The following is a 21,123-nucleotide window of genomic DNA, read 5'->3' as shown; positions in this document are numbered from 1 at the left end:
TCCTAGTTGGTGGCAGCGAGATAGATCCAGGCTGGGTATAAGCTTGGGGAAGGTTCACAGTAAACACTCAGATGCTGAACTCTAAGTCCAGATTTGAGACAGACGTTTACCACAGTGACAACTACATGAAGTCTACAATTCAGTTGCCAAGCCCACCAGTCAAGATTGCTCTGCAGCACACCAAGAAGCCGACCTATGGAGTTGCTATTGTGATAATGTGCAACTACAGCCACTGGGGGGCTCCTGTGGCCATATCCAGAAGCTTGTATCCCGAGGAAGAGGCACACATTCTGTGGTTGCATTTGCACACTTTATATACTTACTGCATTTGGACCGCCACAACCACCAAGGATTAAAATGGTTTCATCATCTATTATGATCTAAGGGGCAAAGAAAAGAATTACAGATTTGGGAGCATACAACACTATTTTAAGCAAGACCACCACTGGTTTGTCATGAAGCTGTGTGGTTTTGCAGGACCCCAAGCAAAGCAACATCCCCATCCAGCTCCCTCAATGTACCCATCACATCCTTCCTCCCCCAGCCTACTCGCAGAACCTCCTTAAAGAGAGGAGCCCTCTCACCAGCCTGCCTGAAACTCTACCCCCTTTGCAACTCCACCTAATATTCATGGACAATGAATCCAAGAGGTGGAGTCAAAATGCAGCTTGCCAAGTGGAGGGAACTTGTAGGGGAACTTAACTCTGTTCATTTGGCCCACAGTCTGTATTTATATGGCCCCCGTTATCATGCTATCCAAGTGCCACGGGTGAGGAGAACAGTATCCATACCCTGCTGGTACCAGTATCCATACCCGGCTGGTACCAAAGTCAGACAGGACAGGAGATGGGGAATCTGGGGTGGTGCTCTGGCATGCATTCTGTAGGACTCTATGCAGGGCGTCAAGATGAGCTCCAGAGAACTAATGATCTTACTGGGAACTGTCCATGTCAGTTGAAATCTGGTGAGTCTGGTAACCTATGGGATCCCCCACAGGGCAAACACAAATGGATCTTTATATGTTGAGACAGACTGCAGTATTTGGCTCAAAATGTTAAAATGGGAAGGTTTGGTTTTTAGAAGTGTTAATCACAAGTCTTGGCGCATGCACAGAACACAGGGAGATATTTACAAACTGGCTAAACATCAAGCGGTTTTAAAAACGCATCCTCTCAAAGTGCTGAAACAGGTGGAAAGGGGGCAAAGGCCTGGCATGCTGAGACTGCAAAGATGGCTTAGAAAGGGGGAATTACTTTTTAGAAGCCCCTCAGGAGAGGATGGGACGCTGACCACAAAGTGAGCAATGGGATTTTGCTTCTCTAACTTATCCTTGACACTTCGTGCTGGTAACTAGAGCGCCTTGTAGAGCTCACCGCAAGGTACTGCAATGTTTGCTGAATAACTGCTGAGACAGTCACCTGAGATTGACCGCCACGTGGGTGAGGGGTAGGCCCAGAGATGTTTGGCTTGGACCAAGCCCACTGCTCGAGATCCAGAACCCAGATGTCATTACTCCTGCAAGGGCAAGATGACAAACATGGAAGCAGAGGTACAGAGACACAGTTCCTTGGGGAGCTCAAATAAGCATCAGTTAGGAAGACTGCAGCACTGTTCTCATTACAGACAGTAGTGCTGAAACCATGGTGCACATTAGGGGAGTTAAACTTCTGATTCAGGATTACATGTTCCTCCCACAAGCAGGGGATGTGTTCGCATTGGTGCTTCACACAGGTTACCACACAGAAGGGAACCAGTAATGGGCCAGCGGCCAATCAGGAGCGTGCATCAAGTACTGATTAAGCTTTGTTCCAAGATGGGGCAGCAATGGCGAGGTGGGGACCAGCAGGGTCAACGCTTCATAGACACACCAGAATTTAGTATTTTCATAAATACAAGCTTTCCCCACCCAGAGCTGAGGCCGTGCACCAGGAACCTGACTTCCTCTCCATTATTCCAGTCCAGGGCACTTTCTTGAACTGAGCTTGCTGATGCAGCACACCGCGAAGTGGATAAACAGCCCTTAGCTGAGACCACTAAATTCGCTTTCATTTTAAGAGCCATTCTGAACTCAAATCCTCCCAGGTGAAAGTCAAGGGCTCTATGTGGGTGGACCACAGCGCACAGCCTCACTGAAGGTCCACGTGGACTCAGTGGTTTCATTAAGCGGTGCTTTGCTTATCAACTTCACAACGAGGTATGAATCAACAAAACGAACAAGCTCAGCTCAAGAGAGGAACCAGGATTGGCACAGCAGAGCGGGAAGTTAGGACCATTGTGCACTGTCACAGCTCTGGGTGGAAAGCTTGCATCAATTCTGCCCACACCGTACCTGACCCTACCCAATGTTTGTTCCTCACTTTCATGTTCGCAGATTCCCAGTAACATCTCGGAGGGAAGAAAGTTATAGACTTACATTTGCCGAGATCCTAGGGAACCTCCGAAGACAATCATTTTGTCGTCTATTACACAAGAGGAATGGCCTGCCATGGGAGGGGGGCCGTGCGTTGTCACTATGCAGTTCCACCTAAGGAAACGGGTGAGTATAAATTAAAATTTGTGAATTATGAGGTTACAAATTCCCCTCAGATGTCCCCTCCAGAGATGAAAAAGGCAGATGGCCAATTTTTTTTTTTAGAAAAACACTTTTACACCCTTAAATGGAAAACTGCCTCCTGAGAAAGTGCGCTGGCTCATGACTTTCTGGTGCTGCAATCTCTAGGATCTAAACGCTGGTTATTGAAAAGGGGGGCACTATCATTTGTTATATACCAAATACCACAGAGGCCACCAAGAGGGTGGAAAACGGATTTATAAAATGTAAATGAACATGAAATAAAACAAGGTGATGACGCAAACGACAAAGACAGAAAAAGGATAAATCTGAGATCGAGCATTTTGACTAAATGCCCTGGTATCAGAACCAGCAGCACAATTTGAATGGAGGGCAGACAAAGTTTAGTTTGGAACCTAAACAGGTTTGAAGTTAATAATGGTGCTGTTTTCAAACTCAAGTACAGCCGAGGCACGTCAGCTCGTACTGGGAGTGTAGCTGAGCTGGGGAAGTCAGTTGTCAGAGAACACACTAGCAATGTGGAAAAGAAAATACATGTGCTTTGCTGGCTCTATATATGTACCAAATAAATCCCTCTGGGGAGGAAAGGGGTTTCTAGCTCCCTAGGTGAGCGTAGCACTTTACAGGCAAACACAAAGGAAAGGTCCTTTATGCAATCTGAAGAGCAGAGAGATCAGCAACTTAAAGAATTAGCTCAAGTCTAAATAATATTACAATAGCAGGCTCCTAAAAGACATTTTATTACAGAGAAGAAAACCTCATGGAAAAACTTCTACAAAGCCCAAATATGACTCAATTTAATATTTGAAAATGTTAGCCTGCTGTAAACTGTTTAACACGACACAGAAAAAGGATCTTCAATTGGTAGTACTGGGTATTTTCAGTAACATTTGTCCTCAACTATTATCATTAACTGTTTAACTACAGCACGCACTGCCCACAACTGCAATAGATAACTGGGCCATTTGGCTATTAAATGCCCATATGAAACAGAGGTAGGATACTTTATTATGGCATTAGCTCACATGTAACATTTCCATTCAGAACTGATGTAAGTGAACATTTATTCTGGGAAGAGAGTGGCTAGAAGGAGTTTTGCCACCATCTTTAATATACTTTTCTGATGTTCCTAGATAATCTTAAAGGCTGACAGAGCAGACAGCAATTTAGAAATAGGAGGTCTGCCTGCCTGGATTGGCTATTAAAGCAAGCTTCGCCACCATGGCTGGAGCCCTTGTCATCTCCTGTGACCCTAGACCTCCTCCATCCTAATCCTGAGATATGTCCTGACCTGACGGGGCCAGAGCAAGGGATAGCTCAGTGGTTTGAGTTCAGTCCTTGAGGGGGCCACTTAGGGATCTGGGGCAAAAATTGGTCCTGCTAGTGAAGGCAGAGGGCTGGACTCGATCACCTTTCAAGGTCCCTTCCAGTTCTAGGAGATTGGTATATCTCCAATTATTATTTTATTTATTTATTTTATTATAGATGACACCCCCACCTCCACCAGCTAAATCTGAAATACCACCTGGGATGCGAGACTTCATCTGTTCCTCCTCTTCCGTTCCATGTGTCCTATTTCTACCTCATCTTATTCTCCTCGAACTTTATACTTTAAGTAAAATCCCTAGGTGTTAAATATTCTCTCTATTTGGCTTTTTTTTTTTTTTTTTAAGACATAATAAAGAATCAAAATGAACGACCAAATGAACGTGTTCCAGATATCTACTTCCACTCTCAAACTGTGCACCCATAGCGCCCCAGCAGTAAGAAGTTAAGAAAAAATTTTTTAATTCCATTTTAGTTACTACTCTAAGAAAATAAGGAAGCTATGACCATCGGGGGGCTCAGATAGTAGGACTTGCAGCTCTTCAGGTCTCTGGACATTGTTTAGCTAGATATTTTACCCAGGGTCATAACAGCTTCAGGACATCTCACCCAGGATCAGAGAATGTTCATTTCTCCTTCTGCCTATATCTTCCGTCAGTCACAGAGGGATTCAGCCAAGCTTTTAAGAGCAGCTCTGTATGTATAGACAGAGTGTATAGATACAATTTCAAGGTAAAAGGCAGGTTTCCAATTCAGACTCTCAGAATGTTCTCTTACCAATTTTTGGAAGGCGAGTAGGTATGTATTTCATCAAAGAACCTCTCCGGCTGGTGCAGAGGGTAGGGGCTTGGCCGCGTCCACCCACCAAACAGCACAAGCAAGTCCTTATACACCACTAAAGTGGCCCCAGCCTTAGGTGATGGATAAGAACCTGGAGAGGAGCAGAAAAAGGAAAAAGTTAGCGAACGGCATTTCAAACCAGCAGCCAAGCTGTGCACAGATCTTACTGAAATGAGACAAAATGGAAACTCCCCTCTACAAGGCAGAGAGGAAAAGATGACAAAATTAGAGTAGGGAGCATGGGAAGAAAGCTACTGCCAATTTGTGTCATCATAATTAGTACAAGCCTGAAAGCACATCTCACATTTGGCAAAACATCTATCAGTCAGTGACAGGAAATTACTAGCTTTCTAACATATCACTTTAAATTATTGCTTTAGTGCTGAATAAAAGCAATAATTACCTCCAAATAACTAGATCTACTGGGTATTTACAAGCCACAGTATATTCTGAATTTCATTTTACAGAATTGGGAAGATGCAAAATTAACCCTACATATTCCCAGCAGGGAATAACAGTCACATCTCAGAATCTGGAGCAGTGGTAGACTGCAGGTTCCAGATGACAGGAGAGAAATCTTACAATATGAAGCCCCTTATCTAATAAGTAGGTTATCTCAGATTTGCTGCATTTAAAGTTCTAAGGGCTTACTGGTGCCAGTCTTGGTTACGTAGCTCAGATGAGGCATTCTGGGCTGTACTGCCGGTGCACATAAACAGAGGGAAAGGTGGCTGTAGCCCTGGGCTTGAACTCTGTTGCAATATATTACCCAAGATCAGAGGGCTTTTATTTTCTATTTTACTAAACCAGACAAAGTGCACTGATCTCACCTCACACTCCATGCCACCAGTACATTACTGAACTGTCTATAATCTTGACTTTTTATTTTTTTAAAAACACTTTGTCTTTGTAATTAGTCATACTACTCAGAACTGGTTCTTAACATGACTATTTTTGAATTGGCCGGGGATAGTCCGCTCCAGAGCAGAGAAAGTCCTCTCTCAAGACCAGTCAGAAAAGGATCGCATCCCTTTGAACTACCAGGGAACCTGCCACAATTCACTGAGAAAGTACAAACCTCCCCTGTGCTAACAGATCGAGGTGCTGCACGATGACCTTGCTGAATAAACAATCTGAGGCATAAGACATTCTGGATTACTTCCCAGTCAATTATTAAAATTGTCCCAGACAGAACAGACACAGTGACGCTTCTCCCCCAAATACTCCCACGTCAATCACCAGATCTGAAGTGATTCCCCTGTACTTTGCAGAGAACCTTTTAGCACCTTCTCACCACAGTATTGTAGCAAGGTCATAATGACATCATCTGTAAGGAAACACTACAAAAAGCAAGGATAAAAACCCAACTGTGCCCACAATTAGAAAGAGAAATTAGAAACACACACTTAAGCAAGCCTGACTGCAGGAACTGATGTGCAGTTCTAGGCAAGGCCATGCATTTGGCCGAAAACGTTCTATTACCATCTAAAATGCTGAGCTAACGGACCCAAGCTAATTAGTTTACAGTGCTAATAGAGCAGTTTAGAGAGGCGTATTTCAGTAGGTAATGAGACAGAACCAAGACTATTTTTGAGAAGTCAAAACAGCTACTTAAACATTCCTGCCCTACAGGGGACTTGTGAAACTTTTCTCAACGTCTGTAAAATGCTTTGAGAGCTTTGGATAGAAGGTGCTAGAGCTGTGCAAAGTCATTAGTCCAAGCCTGAATCCCAGGTGTCAGGAAGTTAGAAACCTATTTGAAAGCATCCCCCAACACAAACCAAGACAACAGACTATCCCCTGAGCCCCACGGTCCTTTTTTCCAGGCATGAACACGTTTTGCTGTTGCTGTCAGATGGGTGACTAGAGGGCAAACGGGGGAAAAACAGAGCCCACATGGTAATTCACACACAAATATATTTACAGTAGCTCCGAAAAGATTTAGTTTCCCATATGACTAAAATGAAGTGGTTCAGATTTGATTGCTTTATGTCACTGACCAAATTCTTAATATCCACTTTTCATAGCTAATTACTTGGCCGCATGAAATTAAATTTTCTCAACGCAACTGTTTTGCTTAACAGCTCCGAGAACCCAAGAGTCTCAAGGAACTAGCCAAGGAGATTGTCTTCTTACACCACCGGTGCCAGGTGAATGCAGAATTAATGGATTCCCATCACAGAAAGATTTAAAATATGGTGCATGCTCAATCCCCTAGCTTAGTGATGAGAATAGATATTTAGCAAAAGTTCATCTCCCACTTGAAAGGCAAATGCATCTTTCTTTTCAATTGAAGAATAAGACAAAAATAGAACACTACTCTGTATTAAATAAAGGCTGATCAGTCTGTAAACATCCAATTAATATGCTGGTACCCCACTTTGCAGTCAGACGTGACTCTCAGTCAGCAAAACAGAGGTTTATTCGATGACAGGAACAGGGTCTAAAACAGAGCTTGTAGATACAGCGAAACCAGCCCCTCGCGGGGTCCATTTCTGGGGCAGTGAGCCAGACCCCAGGTCTGCCTTCACTCCTTGTCCCAGGCAAGCTCCAGATCTAACCTCCCTTCCAGGCCCCTCCTCTTCTCTCAGCTCCTTTCCCGGCCAGGAGTCACCTATTCCCTTTGTCTCAACACTTTCCTGGCACCTTTGCAGAGGAGGGCCCAGGCCATAGTTGCTAGGAGGCAGAGTGCCCGGCAGTTAGGGGCACTGGCCCCTTCCTCTGTAGCAATCACACCCCCTTATCCCATCACCAAGATACTTAAGAACTGCCTAGGGGACACTGAGGCACCAACACAGTGTTCAGAGCAAACATTAAGAACAGTCCCAGTTTGTCACACCAACTCCAAAGCTAAAGATGCATTTTGATCAGTTCTCAAAATGGGTCAAATTAGTTTTAAACAAAAAAAGCATGCTAAGAGCTGGAACCCGGGAAGAAATCACTACAAAAATAACAGACTGACTTGAGTTCTCTATAATGTACTGTATCATGTACTCAGGTAAAAGTGACAAATCTTGTCACTGCTAGGACCTGACGGTCAAATTCCTGACTCAGATACATACAACTCCCAACCATGTCAACTGGAGTTGTTCACCTGTTTATGGAGGCGGAATTTGGCCCTGATTGAGACGTTTGGTCTACTAACAGATGGTGAACAGCTGCATTACGGGAGTGGGGTTTTATTCGGACACGAAGGAGAAATCACAATTTGGTAAGCCTGGAAAGTACTTTCAGAAGAGTTAAAGCTTTAAGAGGCAATCTAGAAACCATATAAATGTGAGACATTTCTACATAGTTTCCTGTGAAGATGGAAACAAACAGAAAATAGCTGTGAAAAACAAGTACACAAGAATATACATCCACAACATTAATCAAGTTGTGATCAAGCAAGGGAGTGACAGAAGGTTGTTTCTGTTCTGAGCAATGGAATAACCACATTGCACCTTGTGGTGGCAGCAGCAGACGCTTTTCTGAACTGGGGACTTTTAGATAAAGGCTAACAAATGCAACTGAGAAACCACTGTGATAGAAGCCAGTCTGAAAATGACTTCATCTCAACATGCTAAACCCACCATGAACTGAACACAATCGCCTTGGCTGGCCGTCTACTGACTTCTCATGTCACTTTGCATATTCAGGCATTTGAAAAGGTCAAGAGCTTCTTGGAGAAGAATGTGAAACAAGAGTTCTGTCTGTGCACTCCAAAGAAGGGAGCTGACAGGCAGCCTTCCCGACTTCCCAAGTCTCAAGTGTGCATAATACAAAGATGAAGTATGCCATCAAAAACGTCACAGGGGCAGGCTCAACTACTTGGAGCTGCAAAATGACTTCTTTAAACAGCATTTCAAAGGCAAACAGTTCTTTAACACAGGTGGGCTTATTTGTCTTTATGATTAATTGTCTGTTAGAAGCAAAGTGACATACAACGGTTCTCAAACTTTAGCAACCTGAGGACCCTCATTTTGATTTCAAATTTTTTTGTGCACCCCCAAACCCCCCACTCACCCCCAAGCCCTGTCCTCACTCCACCCTCTCCCCCAAGGCCCTGCTCCACCTCCCCCAAGTGCGCCCCATCCCCACTCCTCTCCCTCTCTCCCTGTGCCTCCTGTTCCAAGGTGTGCAGGAGGCACTGGGAGGGAGGGGGAGGAGTTGAGCAGCAGGGCCGGTGGCCCCGGACATGATTCCTCCCAATTCCCCGAGTGCGCCCTGTCCCCACGCCTCTCCCTCCCTCCCAGCACCTCCTGCATGCTGCTGAACAGCTGTTCCCCAGAGTGAAGGAGGTGCATGCAGAGAGGGGGAGAAGTTGATCTGCGGGGCCTGCAGACTCCCTGGAGTAGCGTCATGGACCCCCATGGGTCTGTGGACCCCAGTTTGAGAAACACTGCACTACAAGGTGAGTTGTCAACCACAGACTGAGATCTACTGGGCTCGGTTTTAGAATAAAACTACTAGCTACATGCAACAGCTGACTGTGCTCACCCCTGGGTACTTCCTGCTTCAACCCCGCTCACCACTGATGATGATGATGAAAAGAGTCTTTATGGGAAGCATAGTTCTTGGATACTGTTCCTTGAGGATAAGGATTTCAGCATGCAGAGGGCCTAGCAATGACACAAGGCACTGCACCTTCATGGCCGGGCCCATTTTGCTAGGCGAGATGCTTCTGGTTACTTAATTTTCAACTGATGAATCTGCCAACTCATGAAGTAGTGAATCTTTCAAAGAGGCCCTCTCCAGCCTCCAGGGACGCTTTGAAAAGTATCCTCTTTTCCCACCTCCCCGACCCCAGCCTCCCTGAGACCAGGTCTACACTGATAAGTTAGACGTCAACCCAGCTACATTGCTCAGAGATGCGACAAATCCTCACCCCATGGCGACATAGTTAAGCCGACCTAACCCCCAGTGTAGGCAGTGCTAGATTGATGGAAGTATTATTCTGTCGACCTAGCTACCGCCTCTTGAGGAGCTGGATTAACTACAGCGATGGGAGAACTGCTTCTGTCACTGCAGTGAGCATCTATGCTGAAGTGCTACAGCAGCGCAGCTAAAGCGATTCTAGTGAAGAGACAGTCCCATAAGAAACTGTCTATTTAAGACAGACGCTTATATTGCAAGTATTTTCAATGTTTAAAATACAGGTACCGTAGTACATTTGGGGACGGGCAGTCTAGTAGTCTCACAGAGCTACCCCGTGGTAGCATGCGATGTGCAAAGTTCAAAACTAGCTCTGTCCTTTTACCTGTGTGACTCCAGAAGGGCCAGCAGAGATGCTCCTTAGGCCGCAGAATGATCACCATGAAGTAGGGCCTTCGTGATGACAAATGAATTAAGAGAAAATAAGAACGTTCTAAGGGGAGACTTTGTGGACTTTCTATCTAGGGAAGTTCCAAGTCTACACTATGATTTCATATTTGGAAAGCGCTTTGTTTAATGGTTGGAGCATGCATGGCAACTGGAGCTCTAACAACCCCCCTCTCCAGTGCTATTGGTCACACCACCTGTCTGAGAACAGCAACTCACAGCAGAGGCTGAGAATTTTCCAGAAAAACAGCAGGACTTCACAGGTTCCCGCTTTCCCAAATCCCTACAGTTCATTTAACGGCTTTAAAAACATCTGGGCATGTCCAAATATGTCTACACTGCGTGTGGGAGTGAGCCTCTCAGTCTGGGTCACAGACTTGCACCGGAGGGCTAAAAGTAACTGTGTAGATGTGGCTTTTGGCCTGGAGCGTGGGCTCTGAAACCAGGCAGGGGCTGGCCTTCCGAGCCCAAGTTGCAACATCAAAGCCCTCTCTCTCCAGTTCTATTGAGTGTGCTGGTGTATTACCACACGTCAGCGGACCCATGCTGGCAGGCTCGCTCCCAGATGCAACGTAGACACCCACTCTCACCTTCCCTGGAAAGTTCTTTCTGTCAGCAGCCTTTAAAAAGGAACTTTGAAAACAAAACTGGACAAGACACTAGAAAAGCAACAATCCTGCCTTGGCAGTGAAATGGGCTTTATTTTACCTCTAACTTTTATTAAGCTGATTGTAAGGGCGGAGAAGCATTTGCAGAGAAACCACCGACATGCTGCTGGGCCTTAGAAAGACAGCAAAATAACCCCCTAAAATTCAGGGATACTGGGCGCGTCAGAGATTGAAGGACCAGAGGAGTGGTGACTTTTCAATACATGCGGACACTGCCGCTTTGGTAAAAGCGGTGCAGTACTGGTAAACCCTGGAGCATAAAATAAAGACAGTACAAGCAAAGCAGTGAAATTGCAGAAAATAAGGCGAACTTCTTGTCTTGAAGCCAGATTTCCATGGGAGAAACTCTGAACAGGCATGGGTATCCACATGGATTTCACTCTCCAGGATAATCCTGCACGCACTTAATCTTATCAGACACAAAGTCACTGGAACAAATTTAACTAAATTTCCTTGCCCTCTGTCCCAAAGAAAGGATATAAACCAATGAGTACTGATGGTGAAATCTGGATAATCAGATACATGAAGCAACATTCTGTGCCATTGTTAATCGGTGCAGATGTTTCCCAAGCTTTTTGGCCCTCTGTGAAATCAGCCAATGGCAATATATGAGCAACTGCAATGGAATGTAATTAATCAAAATTCTCCTGTGTATCTACAGGAAGTTTGCTACAAATGTGCAGCAATTCTGAAAAGCTCATTTCTTAGGACCGATTCTGTGCAATTCATCTTGTAACTAACATCCAGACCCTACAGCAACTCCTCCCAGGAAAACCTGCAAACTGAGTGGCTGTCAATCGATTTTATAACAGATATGACATTTAACAAGCTGTGCACATTGATGGAGATTGTTGTACTTGCATGGCTGAAATTACTGCCTTCAACCTCTTAAAACACCACCCCAAATAATTCCCCAAAGAAAGCATCAACTGTCAAGTTACTGCTTAAATAATGCACATTTCCTGGAAAACAAAGAATTCAGAACTCCTGTTCTCCAGTACTACTTGTCAAACAAAGAAATCCATTGCACTAATTCTGAATGATCTATGACAGCTGGTCTGATGTTCAAGTCCACGTTTATTATACTGATTGCTGGGTTTGCAGTGACAATATTTAATAAACCAGATCTTAGACCTTAGCACATGGAACTTCATTCACCTTCATCATATGGGGCATAACTTGGTCCCAAGGACAGGTATGCTGCATTCAACGTAATTCACTACATCATGAGGCCTTCAGCAGTTTGATATCCATAAGTCCTACGAAAGGATTAAGGAAGAGAAAACTCCTTGCCTTTGTGATCCAAGCCACATTTTGCTCTTCAAAAGCCTTTCCCAAGCAGTTTCCTGAGTGCAGAGGTGACAACATGAGGTGTCCGAGCCTTGGATAGCAGCAGTTCAGAGGTCAAAAAGCAAAGTGGCTGGCAGGGAACAAGGTTTCCTGGTGATCACAACATATGCATCAGAAATAGGAAATAACATGGGGCAAGTGCTAGAAGAAGAAAAGTCAAGAAGAAATCTCCACGATGTTCCTTGAGGGTACTGATAAATCATAGTTCCAACTCAGTCTTAAACCACACGGTCTAGGGAATACTGTAATACAAAATATTCAACTCCCTTGTACCAGTGCCGGATAATCACCTTTCCTGTTTCTGTTCTGAGACATTAAAAACTAGACAAACTGAGATTCTGAATGGTCCCAAAAGACATGAATTTACTACTAGCCGAGACTGGACCTTCTCAACACAAATACCCTAAAGGAAGAGTCAAGAAAGCATTGTTCAGTTTCTCCTTTGTAGAGCCACCCTCTTTCAATGCCCCTTGTAATCTGGGTTTGGGGGGACCCCATTTAATTTGCTCGTCCTGCTCCCAAGGCTTCCCACGTAGGAGAGAGATGTACCCTCTGGAGCATCTCACATGGGAATTTAGTTTAATATAGAAAGAATTAAACAAGTCCTGAATTGTGACTTCACAATAGAGTCAAAATCCTGTCTAATGCATCTAAGGCACCTGGCACACAACTAGCAGTACACGAAATCCCAAGTATCTTGATAGGAAAAGAGCGTAAGAAAACCTTTCCCAAGCTCCTAACTCGTCATTTGCTACAAAGCAAACTGAGGCACCCAAGATCTTACTAAATAAATATGCAGCACGCCTCTCAATATTAAAAAACTGCTGCTTATTCAGAGAAAGGTTTCCTCTCTCTCTCACTCAAGTGTGGCATTCCCATCCCACCCCCGCGAAAAAGTTACCCTGGCCCAAGGCCCAGGAATATTCAGGCCATCTCCAGTGAAGGATTTAAGGTCTGATATCTTGCCACCCTATGTGCAGAACTAGGAACATGGGTTCTATCCCACTGGAAAGGGGAGATTCCCAAGCTTTTCAATGAGACTGACAGCACTTGCTTCTGTCCCAGAAGATCTTGAGAGAGAGAGTCACAATTCTACTGTCCCATGGGAACAGAAAACTACTGACAGTTGTTACTAGAGGTTCTGACTGACTCCCTCTGAGCCGTCTATAATTGGACTCATGAGCTTTGTTACACTAACATTTGTCAGGTATGTTCCCACAGTTGCAATATCATTTGAGGCAGTGACAGCAAGAGAGCGCTGGTGTAAACAGAACCCCGGATTCCCCCCCGCCCCAATTTGTCATCTAAGGCAGGTGTAAACAAGTTGTTCTGTAACATGCAGCATACACAGAATGTGTGATGGTGTGAGGAAAAGGGTTTTTTCAGCACTAGTCTGGGATGACCACTGTAACGTAACTCGCTTGTCTCTTTGCCCCTTGTTAGTAATATCATTCCAACAAAGCACTGAGTAAGCCTTAGTAAGCGGTCACCAAGTATTCCATATAAACACAAGCAACTTGACAGCAAATAGCAAAGCATGAATTAAATTCCCCGAGATCAGTACTGTTTTAAGCTCTCTTTTAACTCACGTGTAGAAGCAGAAAGCCAGCCAGAAAACCACCCTTTACTGCAAGGCTCTGCTTAATTGCCATGTTTTTTCTGCCCGATATTGTACTCTGCAGGATTCAAGTGATTTGAGTAATAGTGAAAACACTATACACAGCAATGCTGGGGCTAATTAAAGAGCTTTCTGATGGGGAGGGTGGGGCGAGGGAAGCTGATCAGCTCCTGCTGCTCATCTTCCCTTTAGGATGTACATGGAGAAAATGGAAATTGCTTTATTATACTACAAAGTGCTCATATAAAAATAATTGGTGGGAAGGGGGTTGGGTGTGTACGGCTGAGCAGATGAGTGCAGTCAATCTGTTCTCTGCTCCGCAAGCATCCCATTCAACAGCATTGCTAGTTAGCGGCTCTGTTTTATTCACCATGTCAAAAGGATCATTTCCTTTTGGGAGGAAGAGAAATATTACACACAAAATACCCATCAACAAAATATTGTGGTTTATATATTTTTACACTAAGTGAAGTGCCTTTCCACAGCACATGGACAGATACTTACACCAAAAACTGAGCAGGGGAGAGCAATGGCTCTACATGCATAGCTGGATTTCCCTGCACAAACATGATAGCATAGGTTGCATGAGCTGTACAATCCCTGGCCTGATGCAGCACGTTTAAAGCCCTCTGTACAGGGATTGTTAACTTGAGTGTATTTTACAGCAATGAGCGAAATCTCTTGGCTCTTTCAGTCCATGTCAGTAAAATCAGAGAAGTTACAGGGAATCATTAACGTACAATGTAGCTGAGTTATAGCTGCAGTGGGAACCAATGAAATTAAATTGCATGGCTTTTTATCGTGTGAGCATTTCAACCATCAGATTGTATTTCCTTAAGAACATCCTGTTTGCATATTCAGATAAGCTTGTTCACTAATTACCTATAGCATGATGCTAAAGAAGAACACTATGGTTCTTTCAACTTCTTGTCACTGAAACAAATGGCTGTTTATTTGAAACTGGGGGACTCCAAATATACAGATGCTCATGTTCTTCTGGATCTGGCACTCTGCACTTTCATTAAAATGGATGAAAATAAGTGTTGAGGGAAGGGATGCAAGAAAGTGGGAATCACAGCATGTACAGGTCAGATGTACCTGGAGACAGGCCCTACCAAAAAGCTCCAAAACCAAACACTACATGCTGGAGTGTGGGAATTTCAGGATCTAAGCCTGGATACAATTTTTACATTTGGTTCACATCTGTAAATCTTACTGTTAAAACCAATTGCCCCGCCCCCTAAAAAATGTTGTGGGTGGCAACATATCTTTTAGCAAAAACAATTGCTAAATGCTTTTTTTTGCTTTAAGTTCTCTTAAAACATGAAATGCACTTTCCCCCCTATTCTGGTAAACTGCTGAAGATAAAGCCCTTTGAATTTTTCCATATGCAAAAATTCACTTTTGGGTTGCAAACAGGCCTGATTTAGGCTAGTGCTTTTTCATTCTGGATGCATCAGATCTAATGACTTTTTTTTTCTAAGTCTGATGATGGACAAGTTAAAAACTGAAATGTTTTTCAACTAAAATAACTAAGGATGAAAAATTCAAACAATTTAAACAGACCCCTTCTAGTGACTGAAAGTACAGAACAGTCTATTGTATTTCTTTAAAGATATAATACTGATCTGTAAATATATTTTTAATTTGAAAACACTACTACTTATTAGCATTTAATTTTTTGCACTGGTTGAAGGCGTACTAGCATAATTAATCTTAACTACTTTGATTGAAAAAGGGTATTTTTCTTTGCATGTGACCCATGAGCATGTTAATTTTGCTCATAATGTGACTTTTCTATAATATGCTGGGACAACCATAGTCTTTGGCATAAGGACGCCCCCCCTCCAAAAATTAATACACACGAACAGCGAAAATTTACATATTCAACCAACTTTAGGGAGTATCACTAATATAGAGGCACGATAAGGGCTTTAACTTCATGGAGCAAAATCAGACAACAGGAAAGCACATTTAGCAAAGTGATTATTTTAAATGATCTATTCTACTCCTACCAATAAGTGTCTCAGCAGTCCACAGTAAACATTAGGCCACAGAATTTTAGAAGGGCCTAATTGTGTTGCATACAACATGCTGCAATTCTTTAATCTCTTTCACCTGACGATCTCCATATGCTTTACAAACGTTGCCAAATTACTTCTCAACAAAACATCTGTACTATAGGCATGATACATATTGGTATCACTTCATTCCCCCACTAAAGCACAGCCGCCTCTGGTGTGGGATAAAAGTATCTATAAACAACACCATGTAACAGTTTAGAAGAGGAAATGAACCCAGTACGCAAATAAAATTGCATGGGGAATTTAGGCAGTTTATCAGGGTGAGAAACTGGCCAAGAATCCAGGGATAATGCTTCTAATCCAGTTAAAAATACCACACTGGTCAAGGCCTGAACTTCATTTTTCAGCTGAAAGACAGTTTCCTTAAGTACACTGATCCTAACACCATGCTGGGACACTGGTCCGATCTGCCAGGTTGATCTGCTTTCTTCCCAGGGCAATCCATTAGAGATATAACAAATAGCAGCCCACTGAATTAAGACACAGATAGCACATATAAACATTTAAGGGTTGCATGTAAAACTTTTTTTAAAATGCATTCTTCTAAATCAAGAAGGATTAAGGTTACAGACTTTGAGACCAACAAAATGCAAAGTGTTCCAAGAGGAGCCTCTTAGAAAGCTGCATAACGTAGTAGTTTCGTGTGAAGGACTCGGCCATGAATTCCAAAAATAGGTACCCAAAGGTAGGCTCCCACGTGGCTGATTTTCAGAAGTACTGAGCACTTAGAACAGAGGCTGGCAACCTTTCGGAAGTGGTGTGCCAAGTCTTCATTTATTCACTCTGATTTAAGGTTTCGCGTGCCAGTCATACATTTTAACGTTTTTAGAAGGTCTCTTTCTATAAGTCTATAATATAGAACTAAACTATTGTTGCATGTAAAGTAAATAAGGTTTTTTAAATATTTAAGAACCTTCATTTAAAATTAAATTAAAATGCAGAGCCCCCAGACTGGAGGCCGGGACCCAGGCAGTGTGAGTGCCACTGAAAATTGGCTCGCATGCCGCCTTCCGCACCTGTGCCATAGGTTGCCTACCCCAGACTCAGAAGTTCCCAGCAAAGTCAATAGCAACTACTGGGTGCTCAGCACTGTTAAAAATAAGGCCATGGGTTTAGGGTCTAAATAAGGACTTAGTTAGGTTCCTATTTTTGAATAGCTTGGTCCCGTTATTTACTAACATGAACACAAATAGTTTTCCCCAATTTTGGTATAAAATGCTTGTCAGCAATATTTTCTATGTTTTCCTGTAAACCTGAGGTCATGTTTTAAATGAGCACACATTACACAAAGCTCCACAAACGCCTAATAAGTCATCCTCCTTTTCCTGTTCACGGCTATCTTTACATCCTAACTTGGAGAAAATGGGGAAGAAAGGAGTAGTGAAAAATTTCTTACACCATTCTCTTTCTGAGAAGAAGGCCTGTACAGGGAATAGTGGGAAAAATTCTTATATTACTCTCAGGAGGGATACATGCCCAGGGACCTTGTCTGTCAGAATCTAAATCTGAGAAGGTTAAAGTTATTTTTCATTCCTTCCTACTACAACCACATTGATAAAGTCTTATGGAAATAAAAGCAAAGGTTGTTCCAGAAATAAAGATAAGATGCTGAATACAAGAAGAGATTTCCAAAATTACTTTTGCTGCACTAAATGAACGCTGGGGAAGGGAATCAGCAGCTCTGCAGGGTCAGCTGCTTGAAAATTCACGCTGAAGGTTTCTGGTAATGTAAACCACCTCCCAGAAACATGAATAATTCTGGCAGTCAATAAAGGAGTTTGAGGAGTTTGTGTCTTTGCATTTACAATTTCATTCGCTGAGGACATGCAGGTAAGTGAATGCAGTTTCTCATGAAAATTATCCTCTGCACAGGATGAAATATTCATATTTCTCATGAAAATCATCCCGTGCACAGGATGAACTGAAAGGACTCTTACAAAAAGGCACACGATTGGAATAAACAGTGTAGGTGTATTCTGCTGAACACTTAAAACAAATGTATTTTTGAAATAATTCTCATTAACAACACTTATCCACGAGATTGTAACCCAGAGTCCTTCTCCTTATCAAAACTGCCTTTCCCCATGGAATGAGCATGCTTGTTTGATACTGAAGCAGTGCTAGCACTGATTTGCGCATTGAAGCATTTCTTTTGAAAAATTAAATTACAAATACTGATTAAAGACTAAGTGCTAAGTGTTGTCCCTAACCAGCAAAGTATTCTTTGGAATGCCTAAGTCACCTCATTCCCATGCATACACATTTGCTGGTCCTTACAATTGTTGCCATCAGGTAGGAAGCTTCTTCCAGCTTCTAACATTTTCCGTTGTTAAAATCCAATCAGTTACTTGTGTGCACTCAGCACCCTTTCCGTAAGGGAAGAGATATGAGGGGAGAGCAGCTAAGAGGAAAGGGTGATCTGATGTGAGGGGCACAAGTGGAAAGACCCTATGGAAAAATATAGAATCTGTAAGCTATCACAGTGATTGAGATTATTTACACAAAAGCACTGGGGTGTTTAGGCTGAAGTCTCCCAACATATATTATACAATATTTACACAGGAAGTTTCATCCTAAAGGAAAAGCAGCAACTTATGTTATATACATATGTATATGCAGCCTCCTCTGGGGTATAGAGTGCCAATCAGTGCAAACCACATTGTACAATGGAGGGAAGGAGAATTTCCCCTACCCACATTAAGAGCACTGGGGCAAGTCCCTTGTGTGACGAACTGGGAATGTTCTTAATGTTTGCTCTAAATACTGTGTTGGTGCCTCAGTGTCCCCTATGCAGTTCTTAATATCTAGGTGGTGGGATAAGGGTATGTGATTGCTGCAGAGCAAAGGGCCAGTGCGCCTAAATGCCTGGCACTCTGTCTCCTAGCAACTGATGGCCTGGGCCCCTCCCTCTGTGCAAGTGCACACTGCAGGTGTTGGGACAAAGATCTCATGTGACTTCCTGGCTGGGAAAGTGGCTGAGCAGAGGGAGGGGCTTGGAGGGGTTGTCAGTCTGGAGTCTGGCTGGGACGAGGATGGTGAACGTGCAGATGTGGTGGGTCTGGCTCACTCGCCCCCCAGAATGGACCTGCCGATGGGGTCCGGTTTCGCTGTATCCTTACAGCTCTTGTTTTAGGACCCCTGTTCCTGTCATTGATAAAACCTCTGTGTGTTCTGGCTGCCTGAGATTGTCACATCTGACTGCAAAGTGGGGTTGTGCAGGGACCGCGGGCGGCTCCGCTTTGGGAGCGCACGGAGGGCAGAGGATGCTGAATCTCAAGGGAGTAGCCCAGGAGGTGAAGACGTGTGAGCTTCTTGCCCTGAACAAGTCTGCTCCAAGGGAGAGGAGGCTCCCCAAAGTCCTGACTGGCTTGGTGGGGAGCAGTTCCAGAGCATCGCCCAGGAAGTCTTACAGAAAGTGTCCTGGGATCCAATGCTCACAGGGCAGACAGGTTCCCCGTTTGAGATCTCATCTGAAAGACCTACCCAGTACACCGCATGGAACTCAATGCATCTACTCTCAGACGAAGGGCTAAATCAGCTCTACCAGGACTTGAACCTGTTCCAGTGCACCGAACACTTTGATTCCCTCTCTGCATCCTGGTGGTTTGGAGAAAACCTTGAAATCCTGCACCACCACCAGGAAAAACAGAAGATTGCTTAAAACATTTGATTCCTTTTGAACAATTTCCGTCCTCGTTTCCTCTGGTTGCTGTCACATTTTCTTTTCATCTGGGCAAGTCCTGCTAAACAAAGCAACAAACATTCCTACCACACAAGGCTACACTGCCAGCGGCAAGGAGCTCCAATAACTAGCACACATCATAACTGTGAAGTGAACACTATTTCCCTAACGCCACAGTCCACACTACTGGAAGCATGTACTGTTGCATGCCCTTACAATGTGCTGGTTGGCAAAAGCAGGTAGTGATGTGCATGCAGGTCTGAGCCACTTACAGCCGAGACTGTTGTGTACTGTTGGAGTTCAGCACATTATGGAATCAATGCACCATGTTGAGGAACAAAAGATGGAACGCCCGTTCCATTTACCAACACTCCTTCCTGGTGGCCACAAGACAGCATACCCTAAAGAGACCATCTCCTCAAAAGCAGCAAAGAGGGGCAATGGGAGCAGAAATTGATCTGGTTCTCTACCGATGCCACACAGTCAGTGCAGAATGGGCAGCTGATGAAGGAGATGCACCAGATGAATGAGCATTTGGCACTGTGGTAAAACAGGAATGAGATCAGAGCTCATCCCAATCAGCTGTACCAGTAACGAGGGAGCTCAACTCCCAGCTAAAGAGCTGGATGAGGGAGCCCTCTGCATGCAGCAATGGCACTCCAGCTATAAAGACAGTTAGCCATTAATGGTTCTGTCCTGTTCTTATTTGCATAGACTAACCTATTCAGAGAAGGGATTTCTTCCTTCATCTTGCACTTCATGCCTGAAGTACCATGTGCACTTCAGCAGAATGGATGGAGTAGAAGAAAGCAATGAGGACCAGAGGTGCATTTTCTTTCTTAGGGCTGACAGCATTCTAAACACTCTCCCCACTCTGAAGTCATAAGGGTCAAGGAGAGAACAAAATGAAAATCGTAGGGTGACTTCACGTACTCTACGACAAGCTCACACCAGGCCTACAAATGTCACTTCTGTTATTCCTGTAACTGAAATGATTTGGAGTGCTCTGGAAACCTGCTCAGAGGCACTGATAAGGAGAATTCAAACAATGCAGGCTGGGTCGAAGGGCACACTGCAGCCAGGCACAGTGTCTCCCAGGCATGAGCAGAGTGGGAGGATTGCGTGGGTGGGGAGAGAAGCTGGCACTGTGACAGAAGCAGAGAGGTCATACATTTCTCTCTGAAAGACGTCAGTGGTTTTAAAGGTCCCCCAAAAGAGAGGAAGCAACTTCAAGAGCCACAATCCTTTTCATACGGGAAGTCATTTCAGGGCATGAAATAAAGCTGCTGTCAGGAAGAAACAACTCTATCAGATTAAAAATTAACAGAGTTAAGATTATGTCTTCACTACAAAAGCAGCGGGTTTTCACATCGAGATAGAGAGCTCTGTGTACAATCCCAGTGGAGACAACGCACAGATAGTTTCTACATTAATGTAGCTCGTCAATGTCACCCCCATGTCCCCAGCATAGGGGATCCCTTGACTAGCTCCACCAAAATAAAAAACTATCCCCCATACTGGGGACGTGGGTTGACATTGACAAGCTACATTAAGATAAACAATTACCTGTGCCTGGCTTCTCTCAGTGTAAGCACAAACCTGTTTTTGTGGTGAAGATATAGTCATAATTGGCCTGACAGCTCGACAGCACAGGATGCCTGAGAGCTGCCACAGGTCTCTGG

The 21,123-nt window shown here is 43.9% G+C and overlaps 1 protein-coding gene across 1 annotated transcript in view; it reads right to left on the bottom strand.

Moving 5' to 3' along the window:
• FBXO42 (F-box protein 42) overlaps positions 1–21,123 on the bottom strand; it is a 96,119-nt gene that overhangs the window by 2,842 nt on the left and 72,154 nt on the right. Inside the window, exons 5-8 of the mRNA XM_032787582.2 lie at positions 4,676–4,829; positions 2,414–2,524; positions 1,419–1,515; positions 324–380 (exon numbers count right to left, since the gene is read on the bottom strand). Coding sequence (XP_032643473.1) covers positions 324–380; positions 1,419–1,515; positions 2,414–2,524; positions 4,676–4,829 — 419 coding nt within the window. The remainder of the gene's footprint in view (positions 1–323; positions 381–1,418; positions 1,516–2,413; positions 2,525–4,675; positions 4,830–21,123) is intronic.

Source organism: Chelonoidis abingdonii, chromosome 23 (assembly GCF_003597395.2).
Source record: "Chelonoidis abingdonii isolate Lonesome George chromosome 23, CheloAbing_2.0, whole genome shotgun sequence".
NCBI lineage: Eukaryota > Metazoa > Chordata > Testudines > Testudinidae > Chelonoidis > Chelonoidis abingdonii.
The sequence above is the reverse complement of the archived record's forward strand: the minus strand, read 5'-3'. Positions and strand labels throughout refer to the sequence as shown.